This window comes from Schistocerca piceifrons, chromosome X (genome assembly GCF_021461385.2).
Source record: "Schistocerca piceifrons isolate TAMUIC-IGC-003096 chromosome X, iqSchPice1.1, whole genome shotgun sequence".
Classification (NCBI taxonomy): Eukaryota; Metazoa; Arthropoda; class Insecta; order Orthoptera; family Acrididae; genus Schistocerca; species Schistocerca piceifrons.
In genome coordinates, this window is record NC_060149.1 from 280,074,513 (window position 1) to 280,099,130 (window position 24,618).

Sequence of the window (24,618 nt, forward strand, 5' to 3'; positions counted from 1 at the left end):
CGGCTGGAGACTGATGTATTGTATCGCGACGCAGTTTGTGTGTTCCATCCTCTTTACGAGGCTTATCCTTTACCTAACTAAGATGGTGCTCTTTAATTAGGGGCGTCGCAGGTGATAGAATGCTAAACGGCTGACAAAAAAAGGAAAATAGAAAAATAAACATTGTTTTCTTATAATTATGTGTTTGCAGTACAGCTACTGTCGGTCTCCATTTCAAATTAGTACCGGGCGGAGTGGCGCAGCGGTTAGCACACTGGACTCGCCTGCGGGTGGGCTACGGTTCAAACCCGCGTCCGGCCATCCTGATTTACGTTTTCCGTGATTTCCCTAAATTGCTTAAGGCAAATACCAGAATGGTTCCTTCGAAAGGGCGTGGCAGCTTTACTTCTCCATCCTTCTCCAATCCGAGCTTGTGCTCCGTCCCTAATGACCTCGCCGTCGACGGAACGTTAAACACTAATCCTCTATTTCAAATTGGTCTTTCTGTAATAAAGCTTTCCTCTTTCACAAACATAGAAAGAACCTAGAAGGCGAGGGAAAGAAACAGGACGATTATTTCGCTGAATTTACTATAGCAGTAAAACTTGCTCCACCTCTGTGGCTACCTTTTGATTTGTAGACAGCGTTGTTAGTTAAAGGAATACCTGTTAGGAGCCTCCGGCGCTTTAGATTTGAGGCTACATTTCAGTGCAGAGGGAAGGAAGAGTTTGTTTAAGAAACTACACATGCTTTCAACTTGTGAGACTGTGGCTGAGGTAATGAAAGAAATTTGTTTTCCGGTCTGACGGCTTTCCGCGAGTTGGCGGCTAATTATTTTCCCTGGGATCTGCGGGGCTTCCCTGCAGCGCTTTGACAACAGTCGCCTCCCTCGTTACGGCTCGCCAGCTGAAAACATCCGATTAGCCGCTTTCTTTTTGTGTTTCCAATTTCATTAGCGGCAGCCGTTAATTCGTTAAGTCGGCGGCCCGGTAGCGCCTGTTCCTTGCTGATGCTAGCCTGCCCCGCGCCACACTGTTAAATAACGACTCTCTTCGCTAGTGTTTACGGCTTAGCTTTTCTCCAGTTTTCCCAAATAATTTCTGCAGTGATTCACACATTCCTTCTATAAAATTGGACTAGGCGCCTGCATTCGTATTTAACTGGACTCGTCTTTGTCTTTGTCTACGGCTAAGTACTTTTGTTACTAGTTTTAATTACCTGGAGCAGTTTTAATTACCTGGAGCGTTGCTCATACAGACTTATAAAGGGAAAAATATACGCAGTCTCGCTTAAGAACCAAACTGTTGCGTCAGAAGTGTATGTCTTTTTCTTTTATTGACTTACCTTTAAAAAAAAAATCAAAACCAGGAGACAGCGCGTTGCCAACCTTATTGCTGCTGTATCCTCTGTGGCATACGTCACTGGTTCAAAATGGTTCAAATGGCTCTGAGCACTATGGGACTTAACATCTGTGGTCATCAGTCCCCTAGAACTTAGAACTACTTAAACCTAACTAACCTAAGGACATCACACACATCCATGCCCGAGGCAGGATTCGAACCTGCGACTGTAGCGGTCACGCGGTTCCAGACTGAAGCGCCTAGAACCGCACGGCCACACCGGTCGGCTACGTCACTGGACACAAACAGTGGAGGACCATGCGGATAGTACCCCGCTTTCCAGCACATTGTCAGACCCACTACTTCGACCTATTATTCCTTTGCGTAGCTCTTCAGTTACCCTCCTTACGCTTAGCGGACTCTGCTGTCGTACTGAAAAGGGAGAGGAGTTCGAACCTGTGTCCTCCGCGTGATTAAGAGACTCGCAGATCGCTCACCTACGGGGATAGCTTTTTAATACCAATAGAGTGACATTTTTACGGTCAGCCACTTTCACCAGGTTCCTTTTTTTGTGTGTTAAAAATGGCATCGAACGCTACCATCTCTTCTGTTACCTCCATTACACTTCCTAGAACAGAGCAGGCAAGCCACTCCTCCAAACTATAAGAATGCGATCGTTTTCCAGCTCTGTATCTACACGTTTGCCCTGCAGTTAACACTGAAGTGCTTGCCGGAGGGTTCATGGATCCACTTTCAGACTGTTCCTTGGCCGTTACACTCGAATAGCAGGTGGTAAAAATGAACACACAAATCTGTCTGTGCGAGCAATCATTTTATCACCATGGTGTTTCTCCGTGTGTAGGTGGGAGTCTACAAAATGTTTTGCCATTCTGAGGAGAAAATTGGTGATTGTAATTTCGTGAAAATATCGCGCCACAACGAAGAACTCCTTGGGTTTAATGAATACCACCGAGATGGCCGAGCGGTTCTAGGCGCTTCAGTCTGCGTGACTCGCAGGTTCGAATCCTGCCTCGGGCATGGATGTGTGTGATGTCCTTAGGCTAGTTAGGTTTAAGTAGTGCTAAGTTCTAGGGGACTGATGACCTCAGATGTTAAGTCCCATAGTGCTCAGGGCCATTTGAACCATTTGATTAGCATCGGAACATAGTAATAGGCATCCCTGGCGAATATCTCGCCCTGCGCGAAGTGCCAAGCGACTGCAAAAAGAGCGTGTGGCTCCTGTATATAAGAAAGGTAAAATAACGGCGTAACATCGATTTGCTGCAGAATTCTTGTACATATTCTGAGTTCAAATATATTAAATGTACTTTAGACAGAAGAGCTTCTGTCCACAAATAAGCACGGATTTAGAAACCATCGCTCCTGCGAAACTCATCTTGCCCTATTCTCACCTGATATCCTGCGAACTGTATGACGATCAAAAATAGGCAGATTTTATATTCCTTGATTTCTGGAAAGTGTGTGACACAGTGCCTCACTGCAGACTGTTAACGAAGGTATGAGCATGTGGAATAGCTTTCCAGATATATAAGTAGGTCGAAGTCTTCTTACGTGATTGAACCCAGTGTGTTGTCCTCGACGGCGAGTATTCATCAGGGTGTCCGCGCCTGGTAAGCTGGTGGTCAGCGCGGCGGAATGTCATACCTTACGGCCTGCGTTCGATTCCCGGCTGGATCGGAGATTTTCTCCGCTCAGGGATTGGGTGTTCTGTTTTCCTCATCATCATCATTTCATCCCCATCGACACACAAGTCGCCGAAGTGGCGTCAATTCGAAAGACTTGCACCAGGCGAACGGTCTCCCCGACGGGAGGCCCTAGCCACACGGCATTATTATTATTCATCAGGGACAAGGATATCGTCAGTAGTGCCCCAGGGAAGTGTGGTAGGATCGCTCTTATTCTGTATATAGATACATGCTCTGATGGACATGATTAACAGCGATCTGCGGCTGTTTGGTAATGATGCTGTGGCGTACGGAAAAGTGACGTCGTTGAGTGACATTAGAAGGATACAGGATGACTAGACAGTTTCTATTTGGTGTGATGAATGGCAGCTTGCTCTAAATGCAGAAAAATGTAAGCTAATGCAAATTAGTAGGAAAAACAATCCCGTAATGCTCAAATACAGCATCTTGTGTTACCTCTCATGCGGCAGTATCGTGGTGTCATATTTCAACAGGGCAATGCTTGACAACACATGGCACGTGTATCTGTGAACTTCCAATTTGATGTGGAGATATTCCCGTGGCCAGAAAGATCACCAGACTTGTCCGCCATAGAAGATGTGCGGGTGCAGCTCCATCCCAATGTCCTTACCCTGGATATCAAGGACCGGTTTGAACAGTTGTGGGCCAGCATGCCCCAGAACGGGATACAACGGCTTTATGATATCCTTCCCAACCGAATCAATGCTCGCATTCTGGCCAGAAGGAATGCATTGTCATAATAATAAGTGGGCTCATACTGCCAACTTCTCTGTATATTTTAATCGATTTTTTAACCATTCACGTAACATCACACATCCTCCCAGCAGATGAAGTTTCATTTCGTTTCCTCCTGCCCTTCACTTTTTGTGTCAGGCAGTGTGGGTAAAATTGAGGACGTGGCACAAGATTTCATACAAGATGCCGAATCCACTCATGCAGGTAACGTAGCAACTCCGAATTTAATGGCAAGTGATCCCTCACCAGGATCCCTTCTTTGCTCCTTCGTGTGCATAACCAAGTCGAAAGCTGCTTGCGGTTTCTTATGCGTGGCTAATTTAAAATAAATAATTTGTAGTCTTATTCAGAGAAAAGCAATGGAGGATGTGACTGCTACATTGCCTCTTGTCTTAGAATAGATACTTACAGTTTACATGAAATATTACCTGAAGGACTCGCACTGATCGTCAGTTTCCCAACTGTTTTTTTAATGATTTCATAACGCCTAAGGATGTGTTAGATGACGGTGATTTTGGTTTTAGGAAAGGTAAAGGCACCATTGAGACAGTTCATACGTTGCCTTTGATAATTTAAGCAAGAGAGATCAAGAGACATTTGTGGGATTTAGCGACTTAGAAAAAGGCTTCGACAGTATAAAATGGTATAAGATTTTCAGAATTCTCAGGAAAATAGATGTAAACTATAGGGAAAGAGGATAATTTAGGAGTAGATATGTACAAGAATACGAGGGCAAAATAAGAATGCAAGAGCGAGAACAAAGTGTTCGGATTAGAAAGGGTATAAAATACAGGTGTTGTCTTTCGCTCCCTACTGTTAAGTTTACAGCTCGAAGAAGAAATGACGGAAATAAATCACATGTTCAGGAGGGGGGTTAAAATTTAAGTTGAAAGGTCATTCATCGTAAGGTTCGCTGATGATAGTGCTATCCGCAGTGAAAGCGTGGAAAAATTAAGGGGCCTAATAAATTGAACGAACAGTCTAATGAGCACATTCTGGCGACTGAGAGCAAATCGAAGAGTCAAGTAGTGAGGAGTAGTATTAAAATTGAGGACAATGAAGCAGACGCTGTGAACGAATCATCCTACCTCGGAGGTAAAATATTGCACGACGGTCGAAGTAAGGAGGACATAAAGAAGAAGACTGACTCAGGCGAAGTGGGCGATCTTGGCCAAGAGAAGTGTATTCGTATCAGACATCGACGTAAATTTGAGGAAGAAGTTGCTGAGAATGTACGTATGGAAGGTAATTATGAAGTGTGGGAAAAACGGAAAAGAAGAGAATCGAAGCGTTTTAGTTTGGTAATATGTAAGGATGTTGAAAATCATATGGCCTGATGAGAAATGAGGAGGCTTTTCGCAGAATCGCCGAGGAGAGAAACATGTAAAAAGAACCGACATCAAGAAGAGACGGTGTGATTGGACGTGTATTAAGACATCAGGAAATAACTTCCATGGTACTCGAGAGAGCTGCAGCGGAGGACAGAGATTGGAAGTCATCCAACAAATAATTGAAGATGTTGTGTGCAAGTGCTAACCTCAGAAGAGGCTGACACCGGAGAGTAATTCGTGACGTGCCGCTTCAAACAAGTCAGGACACTAATAACAAAAAGTTACGTATCTGCCGTAGTTTACCCGGCTGCTGTGGCCGAGCGGTTCTAGGCGCTTCAGTCCGGAACCACGTGGCTGCTACGGTTGCAGATTCGAATCTTGTCTCGGGTGTGGATGTGTGTGATGTCCTTAGGTTAGTTAGGTTTACGTAGCTCTATGTCTAGGGGACTGACGACCTCAGATGTTAAGTCCCGTAGTGCTTAGAGCCATTTGAACCATTTTGCCGTAATTTATGTTTTGTGTTAGTCGCTGCTCTTCACTTTACCGAAAAAGTAATATACAGATGAATTAGTATTGTTTCTTTTTTAAGAAAAATGGCGGGGTCTCGTAAAAGGTCTATGGGCAAAATTGAGTAATAGTCCTTAAAAAAGCTAAAAATTGATAGTTGCAGGCGGCATGGGATCATTCAAGACATTCATACTTACTTCGGATCCGGGTTCAGAGAAAAAGATTGGTTCCAGCGCTTTGTCAAGCCTAGTGACTATAGGCTTGCAGAGACAAGTAGCTTTGGTTGCAGCAGTGCAGGACGTGCCTGACACCGACACCGGCGGCGTGCCGGACGAGGCGCCGTAAGCGAGTTGCAATTCTCTGTGAAGGCTACTGCCGCACCAAGGCTGCGCTCTGTCGATGCGTTCCGAGCGATTCGCGACGGACCAGTTGCAGCATTTCCCAAGCGGGAACCCTACAAGCTCTTTCACCGCATAATTGTCGAAGAACTAGACTCTTTTACTTTAAGCGTGACAAATTTCCACATAGCGAGCAGCGGAGCCTAGGGTTGTAAACATCTAGGGCTACGCCTCTTGCGAAATCTTTATTAGCGCCAGCCGTACTCCACATACAGTAACATTCATTGCAGCAGTGGAGGTCACAGTTATTCTGTGAGTACAGCTGACATTGGATGCATGCTGCATAATCGACACATCCTTCAGAACACGATTAAATGACACTAGAGTTTTAATGGTCTTTCTGTGTCCGTTCCAAGGTTTAGAATTTCTTCTGTGCTGTGCTGCACAGACAGATTTAATTCGCAAGTCGTTACGTACATCTTGGGTTAGTAACTTTATTTCCTTCCTCATTTCACGAACGACGAAGAAATAAAGTGAAGAAGTAAAGTGATAGTATTTTGCTCTTATCATTCTGTCCATTTATTACCAGCAAATTTAAATGACATCCCACAGTTGCTTAAATTTGCTTCATTTCAGTTCTAACGCCAGCTTTTCGCTACAATACCTTTTTTTTGTATCTTACCGGAGAAAAAATGGTTCACATGGCTCTGAGCACTATGGGACTCAACTGCTGAGGTCATTAGTCCCCTAGAACTTAGAACTAGTTAAACCTAACTAACCTAAGGACATCACAAACATCCATGCCCGAGGCAGGATTCGAACCTGCGACCGTAGCGGTCTTGCGGTTCCAGACTGCAGCGCCTTTAACCGCACGGCCACTTCGGCCGTCTCTTATCGGAGATTTCCGTATTAAATACAACTAGTATGTGCAAAATTTTTCTTACTTGGGTAGCGTGCTGTAATCTTCCTCCTCTCCCCTCGGTCGGCTACCCTTCATCGAGATCCAAGTAGTTCTCGAATCTTACCCACTGTACTACGAAAAAGTACAAGGTAGTTCTTAATCCACCATGTAGCACGTATATACTGCAAGCGTAGTAATTACTTGAAATGAACATCTTCAACTTGTTTTGTGGCTGGTAATATGTTCAAAACAAAACAATACTTTCCTTTCAAACTAGTTAACTGTTAGTTCTCGGAACGAAAATGTGGGCAATTACCGCGTTTGTGACACCTTTCAGGGTGTTACTGTCACCCAAAAGCTTTCACCTAACTTTGGTCTAAAATAAGCATAGAATTTGCTCTCTCAGACCTTTCGGTGGTGGTGGTGGTGGTGGTGGTGGTGGTGGTGGAGGAATTACGAATCTCATGAATTAACATCTTCACCGCCTTTTCCTGCAAAGTCGTTTAATGACACACAAATTTTTAGTTCATTTCGAAATTAATAAAACTGTAGTTTCATGTTTTTTCGTATATTGCAGCACGTCATTGGCACCGGGACATTTAATGTACGTTCAACAAACTGCTTATCAAAGGAAATATGTAAGAGCGAATTTATATCGCCAAAAGAGAGAAATGTTGTTCGTCTCTAAACAAATTATCTGAATTTATTTCACTTGTTATATTTAGGATGCAGTTGTCAATACTTATATTGCAATGTGACTTTCGAACTAATGCAGATGTGAATGTAGCCAACTGTGCATATAATTAGGAAGGCTACCAAATATGAGAGAATTTTGGAAGTCGGCAACAGCAGGAGCACAGCCGAGATCCACGGAGCACGGAGTTAATTTAGGAAGTGCTTCTTTGACGTTTCATAAAGTCGCTCACGATGATTGCAGCAAAATCCGGTGCGAGAAGAGAGTGGGGAAAAGAGGTTGATTATAAGACGCACGCAACAGCCGAATCTCTGTCTTCAGATCACGGAAGAGATGGCCCTGCGTTAATACCTTCGGCCCTTCTTGTACTCGCCCACTCGGCCCAAACACTGTTTCCTGAAATCTCTTTAGGCAAGTACCAATTCTTTTTTATTAGGTCACGATCAATCCCATCTCGTAAATTAGTCACACTTTACGCAGTTTTGCTCCTTCATTTATGTCACTATCTAAGGTATCTCTGCCGGCCGTTGTGGTCGAGCCGTTCTAGGCGCTTCAGTCCGGAACCGCGCTGCTGCTACGGTCGCAGGTTCGAATCCTGCCTCGGCCATGGATGTGTGTGATGCCCTTAGGGTAGTTAGGTTTAAGTAGTTCTAAGTCTAGGGGACTGATGACCTCAGATGTTAAGTCCCAGCATGCTTAGAGCCATTTGAAACATTTTAAGATATCTCTGTCCCTTGGAAAGCAAAACGAAAAGAGAAATAGTTCCACTTAAATGGAGAACTGATTGTTGTGAAAGGAAGTTTAGTGCTCATTTTTGCCAATAACAGACTTGTAGACATGGAGGTAGCAGAGACAATAATACAGTTCAGGGTGACGAAGACACAGGATGGAATCGGCCGGGAGCAAGTTGAAGAAACTAGTATAGCAGTCATATGAACTGATGTAGATCAACGTGATATTCCTAGATCTTAAATCAACGCGACTGTTGGTTTGAAAATTGCGGAGCGGTACTTGGATTGGTCCTTTTGGATGTCATGTCGTTGCCATCCTCTGACCAGAAGATCAACTAACCAAATTAATTATAAGGGAACCCGCAGTCGTAAGTGGATTGGAAACCAAATTGGGTCTCGTAAACAAAGAATTTCTAGAGGAGAAAGTCATATTAACTGACGACAAAATCTTAGGATGAACCTGGGATCGAACAGCGAATCTCTCGGTGTTTATTCTCACACTTATCAGCGAAGTCATTGAAACATAAATAAGTAAGAGTAACTGGCCGGTTTTTGAACTACGTAACTTTCAAATTAGAATGCAAATTCATAACAAATGTATCATCACTTCGCGTGAGGTTTTTGCAAGGGAGCACTCCTTTCGTCTGAATTAGCTTATGCCACTTGCCTCGCATCTGCCCTTATCCGTACAACTGCAGTCTCTTCCGGTTCCGCACAGAACCCTATTGCCCTAGGTAAAATAGCTGGCTAGCTAGCTCTCTTTGCAGGAACCAAAAGAGTGTCGTCCTCTGTCGTACGCGTCCGTCGGCATGCGAGCACTGACGTTCATCATCATGTGTGTGTTGTGGTCTGAAGAATAAAAAAAAGTTACACCTACTATTCACCCATCCTGTTTGTATCATAGGAAGACCGCTTACATACTTTCAGTAACTGTATTATGATGTTATTATAATTATGTTATTCCCGCAATGAATTTCGCTCATGTGTTTAGTCAGTGTGCTACACTACGCATAAATATTATTTTAAGCCTTCTGTGATTACTTAGTAAACTAACCTGCTTTTGACTTCTAGCGTTAGCATGTGAGTTGACGAGTACTGACGGAGTTCTCCTTCGTATTTGAATGCAACTGCATCGACTCACTCCAGCGCGCTACTTAACGAGATGGCAATGTAACTGTTTTTTTGAGTGTGTTTTCGTTTGTGTGCAGGTGGTGGTGGAGAGCTCCAGCACGGCTCTGGAGTACGGAGACCTGGCCGTCGACGAGCACTCGCCGGTCAACCCAGACTTACATTTCGACGCGCAGCAGATGCACCTCTACGTAATGACCGAGAAGAAGGTAGGAACATTATTCCAGCGGCTAACGACCTCTGAAAATTTTGTGGCTACCCAACATGACTACAATAACTCTTGGGAATTTCTTACTCTTCAGTCCATTTGCATGTTGAAACTAGCATGATAGGATTCACGTAGTCGGAGGAAATGCAGACGGTGGCGTTCCTCGACGTACTGTATTATGAGGGCCGCGCTTCGTATTCTTTTTCGTTGGAGTGGAACATGGAAGAATCCCATCCTCCGCCAACCCGATTGTTTTCATGAGTACAAAGCATAGCCAGAAGCAAAAGTAAGCTTATGAGCTGAAAAATTTCGTGGACCAAATGGACACCTAACCGCGAGCGTCTAGTTAACTAGTCTGATAGTAGGAAAAACGAACAGATAACTTAGATTTGTCGGAAGGATTCTCAGAACATGCTGCGCATCTGTAAAGGAAATAGCATACAAGACCTTAGCGCCACAAATTCAAGATAAACTTGAACTAATACGTAACATTAATCCCGGGACATAGCATTCAACTGTGGTACAATTTATGCACCCACTCGTACAAATTAGGAAATCTGATTCCTAATTTGTACCACTTGCAGACGTTTAGAAAATTAAGCGTAGTTGTGTTTATTTTTCTGAAAATTCTCAAGCTTTAATTCAGATATCAAGAAAACATCCCGTAGTTGAGGATCGCATTGTTTAAATAATTTTGTAACTAATTGGTTAGATTATAAGCAGTAAAATCTCAAAAGTGGTACAAATTAGGCAACTCTACCCTATATCTCATGAAGAGAGCATGAGACAACAGTAAGGCAGACTAGGTTTCGTATAGAGGCATACAGATAGTCATTTTTCCCTAGCTCAGTATGTGAGTGGAATATGGAAGAAAATTGTTATGGTTACGATGTATCTTTCGCCATGCACTGTACAGTAGCTTTCAAAGTATTTATGTGGATGTGTAATTAGATGTAGCCCCTAGAGCAACATTTTTCCGTTGAAATCCATAATTACCCTTCCTATTTTTTGTGAAGGCCTTACATAGCACTGAAGTTAATAATTACCGTCTCAGGCTCTTGCAGTTACTGGAGTTGTATTTGTTGCGAAATTTTGTCGTGTTGTCCGCTGGGTTCCGGAGGAGGAACGGAGTATTACAGCAGCAACCCTACGTCTCTCCCACTGCGTAACACGTATGGGAGGAGCCAACACAGGATAGCACTGCTACGTTGCACGAGCCAACAGAGCACCGTACACGACTTGATGTGGGTCAGAGACCTGCATGCTGGCATAATGAATCACTTAGTGTCTCATACAATGTCCCAAATGCAGTTAGTGCTTTCACGTTTGTTATTACAGGAGTACACGATTACTGGTGAACGTTTAGAGCATGTTTAAATATCTGGGGGTATTATGAAGTTGGCCGAAGATGTAAAATCAGTATTAAGGAAAGTGAACGGAAGACTTAGAGTGTGTGTGTGTGTGTGTGTGTGTGTGTGTGTGTGTGTGTGTGTGTGTCTTTTTCCCCGATGGTGATGCTGCGCTCCGAGACGACAGGGCTTGTGTTCACGCAGTTCACGTCACCCGGGACTGTTCTTTTGAGCACAAGGTTGATGTGTCTCAATCTCCTCTGGCCGCCACAGTCGCAAGATCTCATTGTTATTCAAACTTTGTGGGTCTGCTTTGGAGAGATGGGTGCGTGATCTCCATCGACTTCCAGTCGCTACCTGTACTTGCCACTACTTTGCAGGAAGAATGGTATAAGATGACGCTGAAAACCATACAGGACCAGTATTTATCTATTCCGAGACCATTGGAAACTGCTTTGAATGCCCTCCTCCTCGCCGGCCGCTGTGTCCTTGCGGTTCTAGGCGCTTGAGTCCGGAACCGCGCTGCTGTTTTTCAAATGAACGTAAGGACCTCTTTTCAGAAGTGGCCAGCCTTTAAGCCGGTTGAATAGTATACTTTTCTTAAGTCTCATGCTTTTGACGTCCAAATGTTGTCTTCTTGCTGAGGCCGTGCGAGACAGCCGCACGGTCTAAGGCGCCCTGTCACGATCTAAGGTGCCTTGTCACGATCTGTGCGGCTTCCCCCGTCGGAGGTTCGAGTCCTCCCTCGGGCACGAGTGTGTGTGTTGTCTGTAGCGTAAATTAGTTCAAGTTAGATTAAGTAGTGTGTAGGCTTGGGGACCGATGACCTCAGCAGTTTGGTCCCATAAGACCTTCCCACAAATTTCCAATTTTCTTCTTGCTGAGGGCAATGAACAAATAATGAATTACTTGTTGTTCATTTCCCTCTTCATTTCCTTTCACGTAATCGAACATTGACACTTTGACAGAAGCCGTATCAGCTTCTCGGACTCGTGATTCAATTGCAATACGATACCACACGTTTTCAGATTTTTAGATAGTTTTTTCATAAAACTTAGGATTCTTAGCTATCAGCAATTTTCATTCTATAAATTTTTGGAATAAAACGAGTGTGCTTGATTGAGAGCAGTAGTATTAATTAATTGATAAAATGATTAATAGAAGTTCGTTGGCTTCCACGGCCTGTATGACTTTGAATAAACGTCCTGAAGAGCACCACAGCATGTCAGTCGAAACGGTGGCAGTTTAGTTGTTTTAGTGTTTTACGATGATGCGGCCTGATACCCAGAATTATTTTATTTAAACTGACTCAGATTCGCGAAACGATACGTTTATATGTCTGCTTGTTTGACTACGCCACTTCAGCTTCTACCTTGGTTCCACAGCGTCCCCGGTTGCTAATTTTTGTGGACTGGCAAGACAGCCAATCCACTAGGACGGGAGGCCGAAGGGCACGCGTTTAAGCTCACGCAGGATGGCGTGAGGTCTGGAACAGGACAAGGTCTTTATAGTAGCAAAAATAGTACGTAGCTTCTGGAATACTTAACTTTAATCCATAATTGGTGAACATCGGTCTGACGGTACATGCATCACAAGATAAATAGCAATTGATAATGGCGCCTTGCTAGGTCGTAGCAAATGACGTAGCTGAAGGCTATGCTAAACTGTCGTCTCTGCAAATGAGAGCGTCTGTAGTCAGTGTACCATCGCAAGCAGAGTCGGCTGTACAACTGGGGCGAGTGCTAGTGAGTCTCTCTAGACCTGCCGTGTGGCGGCGCTCGGTCTGCAATCACTGATAGTGGCGACACGCGGGTCCGACGTATACTAACGGACCGCAGCCGATTTAAAGGCTACCACCTAGCAAGTGTGGTGTCTGGCGGTGACACCACACTAATGATGAAAGCCATTGAATTGGAGCTCCCGTAACTACTATATTTTATTTTATACCAAAACCGAGATGGATTTCTGCTCTGTGTAAGTTCGCAGCCGGTGGTGGTCCTCCCGTCACTTCGACAGTGCGTGAGCTACTGAGCCGTGCAGACGACAAATCCGATCCTACTACATACACAGCTGTGATTGTTTACATTAAATCGACAAAGCGTTGGTGGCTTGGAACTCTGGGATGCGGTTAAACCTTACATATGAGCCATTTTGGACTTAACACAAGTGGATATCCCACAGTTTAGCTTAGTACAAGTGGGCTAGTTCAACTAGCCTGGATTTTTTCTTAATTTCCTACCTTAGTACAAATGGTCCAGGTCCGCCATCTTGGATTGTGACGTCAGAGGGGTGGGAGGGGAGGAGTGGTCATAAATATGACAAAAGGGGAATTAGGTCATCGAAAGTCTGCGGTGAAACTCCCCTATACCACAACTCCATGTTGGTGTTTACGGGAAGCGAAATATATGGAAACTTCCAACAGATTTTGTGTGTCGGACTAGGACTTGAACTCGGAATCGTGATGTTTGTAGTCTACGCTTTTAACAGATGTCGTAACCAGACATGACACACGCCACTACTAAGAACTCGTATCTGCTAGTACTTGTTTGGTGCATGGATAAGGCGGCACATTCGGTGCACGAGCAATCCCCTGGTGTACAGTGGAAAGCTCTGTATAGAGAACAAGTTGTTTTTGAAGGAGCGCAGCCAAGCGGTGGTTGGTTGGTGGAATACGCAGACGCAGCAGCAGTTTGGTTTTCCAACAACGTGGCCGCCGCCACAATCAGATTACTCATTACCTAGTCACTTGTTCGCACTACAGCTTGCTTTCAGAAGGCTGTGAGGCGGTTGGTAACTAGTCTGGCTTTGCCCCCGCATCAAACGGAAGGACGAGGCCGCCCGTCTGGTGTCACACCACAGCTCGGAATTCAGGGGCAACGAACAAGTTAACGAACAACTGGATCACGCCACAGAGCACTGTACCTGCCGTGTAAATTGACCAGTAAGCGTGCAAGAGCAGAAAAACCTATATGCAAATTGCTCGGCTTACACGCCAGGTACAACACACATAACGAACTCTGATCGCTAGCCCACATGTTAGTTCGTCCAGTATTTTGAGCCATGATGTAAGCGTTAAAACAACAGAAACACTTCGTAAACAATTACATTTTCATTTATTAATCTCGACGAGTTTCAAAGACTTAGTTCCGTCTTCAGACCGATACCCTTGTATTTTACCTCGATAGAATATTTGTAGGAACGTATGGCTGTTACAGGATCTGCTGTTTTAACCCTCATTTGAATTGTATGTTATGCTGGCCAACTTTGCGTTTGAATTTTAGTGTATTATAATCAAGACATATTTCGAACGATTTTCACGGAGCACTCTATAACTCAGATGAATACTAGCCGTCAGCTACACAGCTGAGTGGAAGAAAGATAATTCACGTCTTTCTGATGACAAGCTTCACCTAGTCCATATTGAGCCGAGAGCGATACAGTTAGCTGTACAGGGCATCTAGCGAACTTAAAACTTTTACATGGAGATGAGAAGCGGTCGGTTATTTCATGCAGTCGAGGCCAAACTGGGTTTTAGAAGAGACGTTTGTGACACCGGTGGTGGAGAAAGAACGTCAATAATTTTTACACAGGATGTAAAACGTAGAAGAACCAACGAAATACACCATTTAACTGCTAGTAGCCAGTCTGTTTGAGGTTTGTAGTTAGTTTTCATTGCTAAACTGTACGAACAGTGAGTCGACTCCCGAATTGTACTTTAAGTTTAATCTAGGCCTAATTCGGTACGATACAGGATGACGTATCTAAGCAAGTAGACATGCTATCCCAACAGGTGGCTGCGATAGGTAAGGTTTTATATACATACATTGTTTACCAGAGCACCTATCCTGTTTATTTTAAAAAGGAAAGATTCCTGATACGATAGTTAGCGATCTTCGAACATACCTCATAGCATGATGACGTGTCGCGCTTATAGCCGGAGGAAAATTGGCGCAAATTAACAGATTACCCTGGTTCATCAGTTTTCACGCACTACTAGTAACACTACCAGTGCATCACCAGCCGATAACATCTTTCTTGGCGCCATATAGTCACTGTTATTTCACGTACAGTAAAATACTCCACTAAACAGCTACACATTTCATTTCCAGAACTATATTCGCAGACCGCTTTAGGAAGGTTTGTTTTCATTCTCGGAGCTGTACGATTCTCTAGTATAACCGCACACTACACACATACTGGTGAATCCTGCAGCTCTGAGAATGGAAACACACTTTCCAGAACGGACCTCGAAATAAAATTTGTAGCTGTTAAGTGGATTCTTTTCCTTTTAAAAATGAATAACACGGCTGCGAACCCAGTCACGTTACCCATCACGAGGAGTTGCATAAAGAATTCCTTATTGTCTTTCACGGATAACTGTAGAAGCTGTAAAAATCATATTCAGTTTTCTTCCCATGTTACAACTGTATCCAGCCCGATCCATGCCGAATTCCTGAAGCGTAGAGTCAACAGATAACGCCGGTCGGTGTGGCCGAGCTGTTCTAGGCGCTTCAGTCTGGAACCGCGCGACCGCTACGGTCGCAGGTTCGAATCCTGCCTCGGGCATGGATGTATGTGGTGTCCTTAGGTTAGTTAGGGTTAAGTAGTTCTAGGTTCTAGGGGAATGATGACCTCAGATGTTAAGTCCCATAGTGCTCAGAGCCATTTGAGCCAACAGATAGTACGGAACGATATGAAGACGCGTTTGCTGAGACACGCAGTGCGTAGCGACTTCACAAAAAAAAGTTACACATTTCGTCGCGCGATAAAGACCACTGCGCAACAAGGGTGGCACACTGACAGAAGAAATTACATGACCTGTGTTTCGTGCAGACGTAGTCCTGCTGCGTTACTGATAACAGGTGCATCACAGCGTGCGAGTGAGAAGTCGCAACAGGCAACATACTCCAAAGTTGACAGTAGAGCTGTTGTGAGAAAAACGACCAAACTGCATACAAGCTCTCCGTGAAATCCTGTTGATATATCGACCAAATTCAGTGTCGCGTCCACTCGTGTTGAAATAGTGCCAGCAATTTGACCAAGGCGGCACAGATATGTATGATGCTGATCGGGAAGGAAGGCCATCGACAGCAGTGTCCAGGCAATCTACGAAGAACATCTGGGTTGGTTCAAATGGCTCTGAGCACTATGGCACTTAACTGCTGTGGTCATCAGTCCCCTAGAACTTAGAACTACTTAAACCTAACTAACCTAAGGCATCACACACATCCATGCCCGAGGCAGGATTCGAACCGGCGACCGTAGCGGTCGTGCAGTTCCACACTGTAGCGCCTAGAACCGCTCGGCCACTCCGGCCGGCGAACATCTGGGGGCAAAGACATTTTCCGAAGATGAGGACGTTAACGCAGCGGCTCTCGAATGCTCCGTGGTCCAGGATTGGGTTTGTATCGTCGAGCAATTAAACGATTGATGGAGCGTCCCAACCGTTGTTTACAGAAACTTGGTGCTGTTAAAAATAGTGTCATAAATCTGCGTCACTTTGAAGTGTGGGGAAGCAGTCAGCAAGTTACTTGGCCTGCCATAGTAATGTGTAACTTACTTTTTGAAGTCCGCCTCTACCAATCCATCGGTCACCGAATCTGTTGTTGAGAAGCGTACGAACACTTCGACTGAAACGTGCAGGAGCTCCATCGTGCATGAACCACATGTTTTGTCGTACTTGTAAAGGCACATGTTCTAGCAGCACAGGTAGAGTATCCCGTATGAAATCATGATAACGTGCTCAATTGAGCGTAGGTGAAAGAACATGGGGCCCAATCAAGACATCACCAGCAATGCCTGCCCAAACGTTCACAGAAAATCTGTGTTGACGTGATACAAACGTACCGCGCCACGGCTATTGCCCCGTGCTAATCCATACATCAAATGGGCATCTGCCGACTCCGCATTTGTAAACATTGCACTGACTGCAAAACCGCGTTCGTGATGAACACTAACCTGTTGATGCTACGTACTGATGTGCTTGATGGTAGTACTGTAGAGCAATGAGTCGCATGTCAACACAAGCACCGAAGTCAACATTACCTTCCTTCAATTGGGCCAACTGGCGGTGAATCGAGGAAGTACAGTACATACTGACGAAACTAAAATGAGCTCTAACATGGAAATTAAGCGCTTCCGGACACATGTCCACATAACAACTTTCCTTTATTTGTGTGTGAGGAATGTTTCCTGAAAGTTTGGCCGTACCTTTTTGTAACACCCTGTATATCTCTTTTGTTACGCAGCCTTCCCTTCTACAATAACCTATGACACCTTCCCTTTGGATTTCTATCTCTTGCTTAATAATAAAATGGTTCAAATGGCTCTGAGCACTATGGGACTTAACATCTGTGGTCATCAGTCCCCTAGAACTTAGAACTACTTAAACCTAAGGACATCACACACATCCATGCCCGAGGCAGGATTCGAACCTGCGACCGTAGCAGTCGCGCGGCTCCGGACTGAGTGCCTTAACCGCTAGACCACCGCGGCCGGCGCTTAATAATAACAAATGATATCTTCCCTTTGGAATTAATTCTCTTTATCAGCAATCTTCGCATACAAATTTAAATGCTGCTTATTAGACGTGATTTGCTGATTATTTCAACGAAATATAGAATGTGTCGTCGTCGTGGCCCTCAGTCGTTACCTGCAATAACCCAAAACTGTTCAAAAATGGTTCAAATGGCTCTGAGCACTATGGGACTTAACATCTATGGTCATCAGTTCTCTAGAACTCAGAACTACTTAAACCTAACTAACCTAAGGACAGCACACAACACCCAGCCATCACGAGGCAGAGAAAATCCCTGACCCCGCCAGGAATCGAACCCGGGAACCCGGGCGTGGGAAGCGAGAATGCTACCGCACGACCACGAGATGCGGGCTTTTTGAAGTTACCTCTATCTGCAACGTACGAGCTACTAATCTACCACTAGTTCAGCGCGTTCAGTGTTATTGTAAAATACGTAACTGAAACGTTGTACTACCTTTAACGTTCATGTTGAACTCAAATTGAGTTTGGAGAAACGACTTTTACTCTCCCTGTAGTAAATTGAATAGTTGTATGGTAGGCTGTTGGTGACATAACATTCTCTGCCGCGAATATCTGGATTTTTTACCGCTTAAGTTCGAACAACATGCAAGTATTACTGAGATGCTTTGTGAACTAAAATGAAAAATTCCTGGAGGGAAGACGACGTTCTTTTCGCGAAGCACTGTTGAGAAAATTCAAAGAACCGGCATTTGAAATTGGCTGTAGAACGGTTCTACCGTCGCCAATGTACATTTCGCGCAAGGACCATGAAGATATTAGACAGATTAGGGTCCGTATGGAGGGATATAGATAGACATTTTTCCCTCGCATTATTTGCGAGTGGAACAGAAAAGAAAATGACTAGTAGTGGTACAGGATATCCTCCGCTGCGCACCATACTGTGGCTTGCCGGTTATGTATGTAGACATAGATGTAGAAATTGCATGTGGAACAGAATTAACTGACGCAGCACCACTGTAGTAGCCGGCCTCTGTGAACGAGCGGTTCTAGGCGCTTCAGCCCGGAACCGCGCTGCTGCTACGGTCGCAGGTTCGAATCTTGCCTCGGGCATGGATGTGTGTGATGTCCTTGTGTTAGTTAGGTTTTGCTCTGAGCAGTATGGGACTTAACATCTGAGGTCATCAGTCCCCCAAAAACTTAGAACTACGTAAACCTAACTAACCTAAGGACATCACACACATCCATGCCCGAGGCAGGATTCGAACCTGCGACCGTAGCAGTCGCGCGATTCAGGACTGAAGCGCCTAGAACCGCTCGGCCACCGCGGCCGTTAGTTAGATTTAAGTAGTTCTAAGTCTAGTGGACTGATGACGTCAGATGTTAAGCCCTGTAGCGCTTAGAGCCATTTGAACCATTTTTGAACCACTGTAGTAATAATTTTTCGACACTACTCAAAATTCTGGACACTGAAGGCAAAAGTCAACGACAACAGTGACTTTAGGTATCAAGCAGCCAGGTGTAACGATCTGCTCAAAATCTGACGGATTATTATGGTCAGATGTGTCATACCTGCAGATCAGACATGTCATATGAAGCAATCCTACAAGAAATCCAAAACAGTTCATGAGGACTGGAGAGAAAGGAATCATACAGGCACGCTCCACAATGGGGGCCCTCAGCAACTGTGAACAGACGGTACGAAACAAAAGACAATGGCGTGGCTCGCTAGAGGCGGCCAAGACATTACATTATGTTGTGTCACAAAAAGTGAGTAATAACCTCCTTGTACGTCCTGTGAAACCCGAGTGTTCTTACAGGAATCCGTTACGCACAAGCGGAAGAAAGAGTAAGTTAGGAGGCAACAGGCGGAGCGAGTTGTGAAGGCCGCGGGCAGTTGAGGCCACGGCAGGTGGTGCCTGGCTTCTAGCACTCCACCTGCAGCCGCGCGCTGCTCGCCGCTACGCACAAGGTCGCGCCTAGCCACGCGCCACTGCCCACAGTAATTCTCCGCCGCTGCACGTTTCAAAGATCCGCAACATTGCAGCATACAAATAGTCTTCGGGAATACCATCGAATTACACTCGTCTCCCGAGTAGAACGCAAATTCTGGCTTGTGCCTTGGATTGCAATGCACAAGACACGGATGGCTTGGGGGGGGGGGTCTTGAAAAACAATCGTCGCTCAGAAACCGATCGAGATTTATCGGAGCAGTGTCCGAGACGCTTTCGTCCAACTCGACACGTCAACGCCGTTAACGTAGGGATTTCAGGAAGTCCTCCCACGCCAATACCAATGCGCAACGAAATGGCGCTAAGCACTGTGGGACTTAATATCTGAGGTCATCAGTCGCCTAGAACTTAGAACTACTTAAACCTAACTAACCTAAGGATATCACACACATCCATGCCCGAGGCAGGATTCGAACCTCCGACCGTAACAGCAGCGCGGTTCCGGACTGAGCGCCTAGAAATGCTCGGCCACAGCGGTCGGCCCAGTGCGCAACAAGAGTGGCGCATTGTCACAAGAGAGTACAGTATATGTTCCCTGTTTTCTGCGGAGACAGTTCTACTGCGGTACGGATAACAGGTGCATCACAGTGTGCGAATGAAATGTCGCGATCGATGATAATAGTAAGAGTGATTGCAGGTGTGCCGCAGGGGAGTGTCGTAGGACAGTTTGCTATTCACAATATAAATAAATGACCTTGTGGACAACATCGGAAGTTCACTGAGGCTTTTTGCGGATGACGCTGTGGTATATCGAGAGGTTGTAACAATGGAAACTTGTACTGAAATGTAGGAGGATCTGCAGCGAATTGACGCATGGTGCAGCGAATGGCAATTGAATCTCAATGTAGACAAGTGTAATGTGCTGCGAATACATATAAAGATAGATCCCTTATCATTTAGCTACAAAATAGCAGGTCAGCAACTGGAAGCAGTTAATTCCGTAAAATATCTGGGCGTAGGCATTAGGAGTGATTTAAAATGGAATGATCATATAAAGGTGATCGTCGGTAAAGCAGATGCCAGACTGAGATTCATTGGAAGAATCCTAAGGAAATGCAATCCGAAAACAAAGGAAGTAGGTTACAGTACACTTGTTCGCCCACTGCTTGAATATTGCTCAACAGTGTGGGATCCGTACCATATAGGGTTGATAGAAGAGATAGAGGAGATCCAACGGAGAGCGGCGCTCTTCGTTACATGATCATTTAGTAACCGCGAAAGCGTTACGGAGAAGACTCTGCAGGAGAGACGCTGAGTAGCTCGGTACGGGCTTTTGTTGAAGTTTCGAGAACATACCTTCACCGAGGAGTCAAGCAATATATTGCTCCCTCCTACGTATATCTCGCAAAGAGACCATGAGGATAAAATCAGAGAGATTAGAGCCCACAGAGAGGCATACCGACAATCTTTCTTTCCACGAACAATACGAGACTGGAATAGAAGGGTACTCAAGGTACCCTCCGCCACACACCGTTAGGTGGCTTGCGGAGTATGGATGTAGATGTAGATAATGAACACACACACACACACACACACACACACACACACACACACAGTCTAGAGCGGAGAAAACCCAAGACTCCGCTGGGAACTGAACCCGGGGCCACTTGATCGAGAGTCATCAACACTAACTACAGGATACAGATTCACTGTGAAATTGTGGTGGCGTGTGGACCAAATTCTGGCGGCGTATGGACCAAATGCAATGTCACGTTCAGCCGTATTGAAAGGATGCCAACAGTTTGGCCAAGGCCGCACAAACGTGAAAGATTGTGGTTGGACAGTCCACATCTTCTAGCACGCGATTTCATCTTTTCTTCAAGCTGAAAGAACGTCTAGGGGGGAGGGAGCAGAAGAGATTTACCGACGATGGCGCTTGCACAGCAGTTCTAGAATGGTTCATTGACAAATAAGCTTATTTGTATCCTCTAGGAATTGAACGATTGGTAAAAAGTTCCGGCCGTTTCTTACAGAGACTTGGTGACTATAATGAAGAAAAGAGTCGTGTATTTGTATCACTTTGAACTGTAGTGCAGTATTCAACAGACGTTACTCGGCCTGCCATAATAGGTCTGTGCACGACACCAGTATGTTTAAAAAAACAGCACGGAAAAAATGCGATTTTTCAGGGGATCATATCTAGGGTTCTATTAGTCACAGGGATAATGGGTCAGGTGTTTCGGATAGCCCTTAGCCTTGCATACATTCGATACAATATTGCAGTGCCTGTGTTGTTTAGAAGTACGATGTGAAGTTTCCTCGGACGTGCATTCATGGCCGAAGGAACTTCGCATCTTCCTTCTGAACGACACATGCACTGCAGTATCGTACTTATCCTCCGATACCGGGCAAGCGACTTTCAATTAAAATGTCTCCCGTGTACGGGAAGATACATAACGAATGTACGAAAACAGGTTGTAGACACACGGTTAACGGCATATGGAAGTTAGTCGGGCCGTGAGGCTTGCTCGGATAGCCTAACGGTAAGACGACCGCTCGCGATAAGCGCGAAATCCGGGTTCGAGTCCCGGTCGGGTACATATTTCCATTATCGTCATTCCATTATACAGCGTATGGTTGTTCATCCACGCAAATGCGAATACACTTCATGTAATTTGTATATCTGTCGGAAGAGCGAGCATACTTAGCTATTCTACAGTACAGGGTCAAAATTTAAACATTTCACACTTCCCCCAATTCGGTTGGTTCTTTTGTTCTAGGATTGGTCTAGATGGGGTTAGGTGGCTCGTAAAGGCACCATTTGTTCATGGGACGTTCCTCGGAAAACAACAAAAACTATGATTTATGGGCACGAAAAGGACCAATTGCGGGGATTTACTGTGTAGTAGACCATAGTTCGAGGACATGACGCAGTGTTGCATGGAGAATAAAAAGTAGTCATGAAGTTAAATGATGGTGCGGCTATAGTGACTGTTATAACTCCTACTCATGGCACATCGTTGAAATTTTTATCATATGTTCCTAAGATGATGTTGTCGGGGAACTTCTAAACTTTTTAACTATATCATTATCCGCTACCGAGACCGAGAGGTTCAAACTTACATACCTATGCGGAAAACCGCAAAACTGGTATTTACCCGTATTTGGACAGTGGGTCGCAATTATCTAAATAACTAACCATAGAAAATGGTTCAAATGTTCACTGTATATTCTTTAGACATTCATCTAGAAACGCCATCTTCCCCTTTTCGTAAATCTGTATCCATTATTAGGAGGGCAGTTCAATAAGTAATGAAACACATTTTTTTTCTCGGCCAATTTTGGTTGAAAAAACCGGAAATTTCTTGTGGAATATTTTCGAACATTTCCGCTTCGTCTCGTATAATTTCATTGACTTCCGACAGGTGGCAGCGCTGTACGGAGCTGTTAAAATGGCGTCTGTAACGGATGTGCGTTGCAAACAACGGGCAGTGATCGAGTTTCTTTTGGCGTAAAACCAGGGATCTCAGATATTCATAGGCGCTTGCAGAATGTCTACGGTGATCTGGCAGTGGACAAAAGCACGGTGAGTCGTTGGGCAAAGCGTTTGTCATCATCGCCGCAAGGTCAAGCGAGACTGTCTGATCTCCCGCGTGCGGGCCGGCCGTGCACAGCTGTGACTGCTGCAATGGCGGAGCGTGCGAACACACTCGTTCGAGATGATCGACGGATCACCATCAAACAACTCAGTGCTCAACTTGACATCTGTTGGTTGTGCTGTCACAATTGTTCACCAGTTGGGATATTCAAAGGTTTGTTCCCGCTGCGTCCCTCGTTGTCCAACCGAACACCATAAAGAGCAAAGGAGAACCATCTGTGCGGAATTGCTTGTTCGTCATGTGGCTGAGGGTGACAATTTCTTGTCAAAGATTGTTACAGGCGATGAAACATGGGTTCATCACTTCGAACCTGATACAAAACGGCAATCAATGGAGTGGCGCCACACCCACTCCCCTACCAAGAAAATGTTTAAAGCCAGAACTATAGACCTATTCTGTTCGATGTCCTTCCCCATGGTCAAACGATCAACTCTGAAGTGTATTGTGCTACTCTTCAGAAATTGAAGAAACGACTTCAGCGTGTTCGTAGGCACAAAAATCTGAACGAACTTCTCTTTCTTCATGACAACGCAAGACCTCACACAAGTCTTCGCACCCGAGAGGAGCTCACAAAACTTCAGTGGACTGTTCTTCCTCATGCACCCTACAGCCCCGATCTCGCACCGTCGGATTTCCATATGTTTGGCCCAATGAAGGACGCAATCCGTGGGAGGCACTACGCGGATGATGAAGAAGTTATTGATGCCGTACGACGTTGGCTCCGACATCGACCAGTGGAATGGTACCGTGCAGGCATACAGGCCCTCACTTCAAGGTGGCGTAAGGCCGTAGCATTGAATGGAGATTACGTTGAAAAATAGTGTTGTGTAGCTAAAAGATTGGGGAATAACCTGGTGTATTTCAATGCTGAATAAAACAACCCCTGTTTCAGAAAAAAAAGTGTTGCATTACTTATTGAACTGCCCTCGTAAGATCCACCCGAAAAAAATCATTTTTCGTTACCAAAAATACTAATTGGGGATGGTCGCTTCTGCACTTTCTATTCGTAGCAAATCGTCGACAGTTTTACCATGTTTTCTTAAGATGATGATTTCGTGCACGCTTGAAACTTTTTTTCGATATCACCATCCGTTACCGAGATTCATAAGTTCAAAGTTACAGCACGTAATCACGTATAATATGCACGAAATATCCGTCAGAGGCGTAAAATGTAGTTTTAACTGAAGTAGTAAACACATGAACATGGTTCTAGGGTCATTGCTAGGGTTCTGATGTCACCAAACTGTGTTTTTATCAGCAGTTTTCACCAGTAAAACTTTATGACGCACTGTCAACGTATAATGGGCACTTCACGCCTATACAAATATGCCCAAAGTGGTGCTAAAGTGATAAAACATGAGCTAAAAAGCTTCTAACAGGCCTCAAAGGAACTTAAAATACTACCAAAAGTTATGTACAACTGTAAAAACTGCAAATTAGCCGGCCGGATTGGTCGAGCGGTTCTAGGCGCTGCAGTCTGGTACCGCACGACCGCTACGTCGCAGGTTCGAATCCTGCCTAGGGCATGGATGTGTGTGATGTC

General features: G+C 44.9%; 1 protein-coding gene across 2 annotated transcripts in view; it reads left to right on the top strand.

The window, feature by feature from the left end:
• The window catches only part of LOC124721168 (plexin-A4), a 996,057-nt gene that overhangs the window by 886,244 nt on the left and 85,195 nt on the right, over positions 1–24,618 (top strand). For both annotated transcript variants that reach the window (XM_047246003.1, XM_047246004.1), the window contains one exon: positions 9,492–9,620. In XM_047246003.1, coding sequence (XP_047101959.1) covers positions 9,492–9,620 — 129 coding nt within the window. The remainder of the gene's footprint in view (positions 1–9,491; positions 9,621–24,618) is intronic.